Here is a 7,626-nt window from a genome sequence, read left to right as displayed (position 1 = left end):
ATACGCCGAGTGAAAACTACTAAATGCACGTTTCAGCATTAGGATCCTTAGAAAAGCCCGAAGTCCTCCCTTTGGTTTTAGAGATGAGGAAACGAACCTAGAAAGGGGTCAAAACTCTACTGCCAAGAGTCACAAAGCAAGTTTGCATCGAAGCTGGGATTACAACCTGTCTCCCCTACCTCACCTTTCTCTTCCTACAGATTTTCTGCAGGGTTCCACGCCTCTCAAACTGGTCTTCTGAGCACGGTCAAAACCAAACTCCTCACAGCCTGGATATCTGACTTAGGCCGCGGGCGGGAGCTAGAAGGGGGTCAGGAGGCCGCAAATTCTAGGACAGGGAGGGGGACATTGTGGGGAGGAGATGGGGCTGGGTTTCGAGAAGACAGTTTAAACCCCAGTTCCCGTAAGAGCAGGGGACACAGTGGGGGACATAAACTCAAGGGATGAGCCATCCCATGGTGTCACATGTGGTCTGAGGCCTGTGGCTACTTTTTCCTGTCGCTAACGCAGTTAGAGGGTGAACTCACAAGAACGGTTCCCCACTTACCCAGCTATCTCCACCTCAGACCAGTATGACTTTGCCCCCCCAGAAGTTGTCCTGTGAGTCACTCAACCCATGGAAACCTCATGTAAGACAAAGGTTGGAGAAGGCCCCAGGCCTCTGGCCTCACCCAAGTCTCTCTTCCTCGCAGTGTCGCACAGCTGCCCGCCCACCTGCACTATGGGGTCAATCACAGACCAGGGCTAGGGAGGAGGCTGGAGACCAGCACGGCCACTGGTTCCCCTCACAAAGTGAGGAACAGGAGACCCTGTCCTGAGGTCTGCGTTTGGGGCCCAGAACCTGGCCTGGGCTGGGGTGCACGTGTGGGCAGGAAGTGGGCAAGCAGATGTGAACAACATTTATTTTCTCCCCACTGCCCCGGGAGGAGGGAATGGTCACGTGCTTTAACACTCACAGAGGGCCAGGCACTGTTCTGAGCACTTCACACGTAGAAACTCCCCAGTTCTTCACAACCCATGGGGTTGAGATGAGGAAACTGAGGCACAGAGCGGCTAAAGAAGCTGATCAGGCCACACGGTTAGCGCGCACCCGAGCTGGCCCAAGTCCAGGCGGACTGGCTCCCGAGCTCCTACTCTGTGCTGCCTCTGACGGCCCACACGTGCGATGCTGCGGGGAGAAGCAGGGAAGCTGTCCCTGCTGGCCCGTCAGCAGCACCAGAGCTGAATCTCGAAGCTCTCAGCCCGCTGTGTTCTCGCTCCACCCACTACACCTCACCTGTTGGCCCCGGGGTTCCCATGCCCCAGGCGGCTCTGCTTGACAGAGGAGCCTCTGGCCCTCTCGGCTTGCTTCCTGAGGGCTGTCAGCAGGCCGGATGAGAAGGTGAGGGCAGGGTGGATGCTAGTGGGCGAGGCAGAGCAAAGGGGACCCATGACTAGAGCTGGGGGGCGGGGCAGGAAGCAGAAGTGATGTGAACTGTGGCCTGCGTGATGAGCTGTGATGAGCTGTGAACTGTGGCCTGGGGGGCTGCACCACCATTTCAGGAGCCTCCCGTGGGGAGAGAGGGTGTCTCTCTCGTAGGAGCGTCTCAACACAGGACTCCAGGTAGGGAGGAAGCAGGGCGTCAGGGAGGCTGGGAGCCGCTGAGTGGGGACAGAGGGGCACAAGAGTAGGGCTGCTCTGTCTGGGGAAGAGGCTGATGGAGGAGGAAATGCTGCAGCCCATGAGGCAAAAGACTTGGGTCCAGACTGTGCCGTGTCACTAACTTGCTGGGCAGCCTCATGCCCACCCTGGGCTTCAGTTTTCTCTTATACAAAATGAAGAGGTTGGAGTACACAGTCTTTAAGGCCCCTTCAAGGGCTGACAGTTAAAACTAAGAAAGCTGGAAACGGGCTCCCCGGGAAACAACATGACGAGGGTCAGGATGGAGACTGAGTTCTTTAGACTAAGGTTAGGAACTATGCTGGCTGCCTCAGCAAGATGATCGGAGGGCCTTCAGCAGACTCCCCTTCTCCTAGTTACCTCCCTGGGGCTGCCAGTTTGCCTAGAATTCCACCGTTCAAGCCACTCCTTTAGGTAAGGCACGGAAGGTTCCAGCTGGGATACAGGGGAAGTTCCTGCTCTCCGTAATCCCCCGGGCCTCAGACAAGCCGCTGTCCGTCCCTGGCAGGTGCCAGAGTGGAGAGGCCTCTGAGGAGCTCAGTCTGGACGGGGTAGAGAGAGGAGATTCCAGATCATAAGCAGGCCCAGCGAAGCTTCAGAGCCACCTCAAAGTGAGGAAGAACCTTTCAGCTAAGCACTGTCCGAGAGTCGGCAGCAGGCAGCTTGCAGACGCGGCCAGAATCCCGAGGAGCGTGGCAGGGAATGCCAAAGAGGAGACGAGCGAACTGAACGGCCCCTCCCCACACAGGATCTAGGGGCACAGGCGCATAGGCCGCTTTTATTCTAGAATTCAGGCTGATGTTCCTCCGTGAGCTCAGAGAGAGGGCCCCAAAGGGGAAATGGGGAGAATGAGGGTGATGCACGACCTCATTTCTTTTCCAATTCTGTTAAGGGCTTAATGGGGGTGGGGGGAGATAATGAGAGAGGTGAGGTGGGAAAAGAAAGCATGGCTTGTTCTTGGGTCCACAATGATGCCTCTCCAGAATCCAGGCTTCCCTAGCGTTCCCAGATTCCCCAGATCCCTCCCCAAATCTTCTATGGCTACTCTCCGTCCCCTCCTCTGCACGCAGAGCCCCCTCTCCACCAGCAGGAGCTGTGGTCCTGGGGACAAAAACCATCCATCTGGATTCCCATTTGGCCTAAATAGTGAAATCCTAGCAAGGGTCTCCTCCTGGCTGTGTGACCTTGGGCAAGTCCACTCCCCTCTTTGGGTCCATCTGTACAATGTAGGGGGTGGACCAGGTTTGTAAAGGCCATGCCAGCTCTGACATCCAATGACTTAGGAGATATCTCATTCCCTCCCCATCCCATAAGGCCTGATAAGCTCCAGTTGGAGGGGTCGGCCCTCCTCCATGCCCCTGCCCACAGCTTCTGCCCTCTGTCTCCACAGCTCCATGGCCTCCCGAGCGCTCCTCCCCAGCGTCCTCCTCCTGCTTCTGCCCGCACCCACCCCTGCCCCCTGCTACACGGCCGCACGCTCTGAGTGCCGGCGCAACCTCAAGTTCGTGCCCGGCTCCTGGCTGGCAGGGGAGGGCGTGGATGTGACCAGCCTCCGGCGCTCAGGCTCCTTCCCGGTGGACACACAGCGCTTCCTGCGGTCCGACGGCACCTGCACCCTCTGCCGCAACGCCCTGCAGCAGGGCGCCGTCCAGCGACTGCCCCTGGCGCTCACCGACTGGCGCGCCCAGGGCTCGGGCTGCAACCGCAAAGTGGTCAAGGGTGAGGGTCGCTCCACCGAGGAGGTGGCTGGGGCGGCGGCCAACACCATCCGTAACGACTGGCGGGTGGGGCTGGACGTGACTCCCAAGCCCAGCATCAACGCGCGCGTGACCGTGGCGGGCTCGCACTCCCAGGAAGCCAACTTCGCAGCCCAGAAGACTCACCAGGACCAGTACCGCTTCAGCCTGGACTCAGTGGAGTGTCGCTTCTACAGGTGAGCGCCGGGGTTGGGGGAGTGGAGGGTGGACGGGACTTGGAAAAGGCGTGGGAAACTCGGGGTGGTCTGGGAGCCCTGGAATGGCAGCGTGGGGAGCTGGAGGCCGCTTCCGCCAGGAGGAGATGGCAGTCTTGGTTCCCACGTACCCCCTTCCCTGAGGCCCTGATCTGGAAGAACCCAGGGAGAGAACAGGTGGAGGGCAAGCCAGCAAGGCTATGCTCAGAGCCCCAGGTGGTGCCGGTCTGGTCTACTGAGCACCCAAGAGCCACTTCCCCGGGCAGTGCTAGCTTCCTGCGGGCAGGAGGCCTGGCTGGGGCCCTCCTATCCCTGGGCCTCTTTCATCCGTTCAAGCGCTCTTCACTTCTGCCTTGCCAAGCTCCGTGCTAAGAACTCGGGCTACAGGTTGAACAAGAGCAGCCATGCCCTGAGCCCTCAGGGACCTACTCACCCGAAGAAACGCATGGGACCCAGAGTCACCCACCCTGACTTCTCTCACGGGAGGCCGTGTTTCCCACACAGTGAGACAGGGCGCTCCTGCCTGCGCGGCCAGAGTTGTCAGGAGCCCAGGTATACAAGGCCCAACCCAGGGGACAGACAGACAAAGGCCACAGGACTAGGTTCCAAAGCCAGAGAGAAACCATCGGTGTCTCACCATCGCTTGTAAAATTAGAAAAGAAAAAGAAGAGAAAAAACTTTTTTTGAAAAAGAGAGACAAAAATACCTACACGAAGTCCCTAGGTCACCAAGGGGCAACGGGCGGGGGGGGGGGGGGGTTTCCCTGCTGGCTTGGCGGTTCAGAGCTTGAGCTTTGGAGCCAGGCCGCCTGGGTCCAAGTCCTAGTTCCGCCATTTAATGGGAGCTTGGGCAATCTCACAGGAGTTATCCAGGGGAAAGCACTACCCACCACTGGGTCCACCTGATGTTTTTCTCTCCCCTCAGTTTCCACCTGGTGCACGCTCCCCCACTGCACCCTGAGTTCAAGAGGGCCCTCAAGACCCTGCCCCCCCACTTCAACATCTCCACCGAGCCTGACTACCGGAGGCTCATCTCCAGCTATGGTACCCACTTCATCCGGTCCATGGAGCTGGGCGGCCGCATCTCGGCCCTCACCGCCCTGCGCACCTGCGAGCTGGCCCTGGAAGGGCTCACGGCCCAGGAGGTTGAGGACTGCCTGGCCGTCGAGGCCGAGGTCAGCATAAAAAGCCACACCAGTGCCTCGTCGGCATTCAAGAAGTGTGAGGAGAAGAAGAAACAGCACAAGATGGGGGCCTCCTTCCACCAGGCCTACCGGGAACGCTGCTCTGAGGTCGTTGGCGGCCACCACACGTCCATGCATGACCTGCTGTTCGGGAACCAGGCCGGGCCCGAGCAGTTCTCAGCCTGGGTGGCCTCGTTGCAGGACAGCCCCGGCCTGGTGGACTACACGCTAGAGCCGCTCCACATGCTCCTGGACAGCCAGGACCCGCAGCGGGAGGCGCTCAGGCAGGCTGTGAGCAAGTACGTGACGGACAGGGCACGCTGGAGGGACTGCAGCCGCCCGTGCCCCCCGGGGCAGCGCAAGAACCCTAAGGACCCGTGCCAGTGCCTGTGCCATGGCTCGGCGGCCATCAACCAGGACTGCTGTCCCAGGAAGAGGGGCCTAGCCCACCTGGAGGTCATGAACTTCGTGGCGACGGGTCTGTGGGGAGACTTGACCACTGCCACGGACGCCTACCTGAAGGTCTTCTTCGGCGGCCAGGAGCTGAGGACCGACACGGTGCAGAACAATAACCACCCCAGGTGGATGATACGGCTGGACTTCGGGGATGTGGTTCTGACCACAGGGGGCCCCCTGAGGGTGCAGGTCTGGGATGCAGACTATGGCTGGGACGACGACCTTCTCGGTACCTGTGACCAGACTCCAAAGTCTGGCTCACACGAGGTGAAGTGCTGTCTGAAGCATGGTCACCTGAGATTCTCCTACCACGCTAAGTGCTTGCCCCACCTGGCAGGGGGGACATGCCTGGAGTATGCGCCCCAAGGGCTTCTGGGGGAGCCTCCAGGAAACCGGAGTGGGCCAGTGTGGTGAGAGCAGTGGGCCCTGAGAGGACCAGTGTGCCCAACTGGAGGGGTCTCACGAAGGGACCCAGAGGACCTATCTCCATATCCCCATTAGATAGTTGGAAAACTGAGGCTTTTTTTTTTTCAGTGCGGTGGCTGAATTTACAGGCCAGCCCTGAGTCGCCCTGTCCAAACTACCTTAGCTCTTCGATATTCTCAAGCCCCAGAAATGAGCTGGAGTTGGGCCACTGCTACACAGGTCCCAGCTCAGGTCAGGAGCCGGGCAGAAGGCCAGGAGGCTGTTCCCACCAGGCTGCCTGGTGTCATTTGTATCATTCCCTTACAGCCCCTCTTCTAGCGTGGTGAATTCTTCATCATATTAGATCTAACCCCTTTGGCCCCCGCTGCTCTGTTTGCTCTGTTTCCTTTGCCCACCAAGCTTTGCCTCTCAGACAAATCCAGAGCTCTTTTGACCTGTCTCATTGTGTACACAGCCTGCCAGAGGACCAATAAATGTGATGTGACGGTGAGCGTGATGGTGTTGCTTGTGGCAGAGGAGAGGATGGAGACCAAACACAGCCTTGGAGATAAACTTCTACATTAGCAACCCTACCCAACAGAACGGGTGGTTGACCCCAGGGGTAGGCAAATAATGTAAATAAACTATTTTTCCACTTTGGCTCGAAATGGGGGGACCCAAAATATTTTACTTTCCTCATAACTCTCTGATTTGAGTAACAGCAGCATAAACAGTGATCAATGCCAATGGGCATTCAGCTCTGAGCCGAGAAACAAGAGGGAATGGTGAGGATTCTGGTGAACCAAAGGGCACGTCTTATCCAGGGAGGGGGTGGGGGGATGGACAGCTCTGCACCAGCCAAACATTCCCAGGCAGGAATGTGAGCCCAGTGCTGCCAGGTTTTCTAATTTCTTAAAGTAACCAGAAATCCCAGCGTGACTTACAAGTGTTAGCAATTCATTTCACTTTGTAAAAATAAACCTATATGGGCAAGCACAGTACAAACCAAAGAGGACATGTATGCAGGCCATGACTGATCCGGAGCAACCAGTTTGGAAACTCTAATTTCAGCAGAACCCATCTGGCAGACTAACAGCTCTCCCCGTCCCACGGTTCGAGGAGAGAAGGCAGTGGTTTCAACCAGGTAGCGTCTGAGGGCCTCCTGGGCTTGGCATGCAGGAATCCCCAGAGCCTCAGGCTGTGATATAAAATGAACTGGTCCTTGTTTCATGTGCCTGGGACACAGGCCTCAGAACACAGGCCCATGGGGTGGGTGGCAAGATTCAGGGTAGCCTCCTAGACCTGGTAGGATTCGGCTGTGAAGGGCCGTTGTCAGTGGGGTTCAGAGTTGCTGACACAGCCCTCCTGACTCTCTTTGAAGCTCCCTACAAATTAAGCCCTTTGAGGTCCGCGTGGACCCATAGGCTCAAAAGCCCAGCGGTGACATTGCACTGACCCTGAATCCCCAAGTTGGGCGGGGGGATTGCCAAGCTCTGGAAGCCTGGTTGAAACCACCATTCTTACACCTCTCCCTTCACAGCCACATGCACAAACAAGAGCACAAGAGAAACCACGCAGCTTCATGCTGCCTGCTGCACTCATTGAAAATAAACACGGGTACGGGCCGTACCCTCAAGGGAAGCAGGGCCAGGGCAGGCCTGGCTCCGGAAACAACTCTGACAAGAGATGGCAGCTTGTTCTAGTCCCCACGTGGTCAGTGACCTCCAGCAAGTCTCCCTGAGCCTTGGTTTCCCCAAAAGGACAATCCGTGTTTTACTCCCTTCCCAGGACTGTTTGGAAGGGGGCCATGAGCCTTTCTAGAAGGTCAGTGCTACAGAAGCAGTCCTGGAAGTTCATCTGGTAACCCTCCTGGTTTTGCATTTAAGGAAACTGAGGCTCAGAAGAAGGGATTTGACCGTGGTTGCCGAGGTTAGTGGCCGAGCCAGGTCTCCGTGAGTCGTGGGCACTCCA

At 57.7% G+C, this 7,626-nt stretch overlaps 1 protein-coding gene across 1 annotated transcript; it reads left to right on the top strand.

Moving 5' to 3' along the window:
- Positions 1-3,054: 3,054 nt before the first annotated feature.
- PRF1 (perforin 1) lies at positions 3,055-5,664 on the top strand (the record flags this gene model as incomplete). The annotated part of the gene is made up of 2 exons (XM_082673533.1): positions 3,055-3,593; positions 4,536-5,664. 2 exons carry the CDS (start codon positions 3,055-3,057, stop codon positions 5,662-5,664), a joined length of 1,668 nt encoding a protein of 555 aa, XP_082529659.1.
- Between the last annotated feature and the right edge of the window lie 1,962 nt (positions 5,665-7,626).

The sequence above is a fragment of the Grampus griseus genome (genome assembly GCF_964374135.1).
Source record: "Grampus griseus genome assembly, chromosome: 16".
Classification (NCBI taxonomy): domain Eukaryota; kingdom Metazoa; phylum Chordata; class Mammalia; order Artiodactyla; family Delphinidae; genus Grampus; species Grampus griseus.
This window is presented reverse-complemented; position numbering and strand designations above follow the sequence as displayed.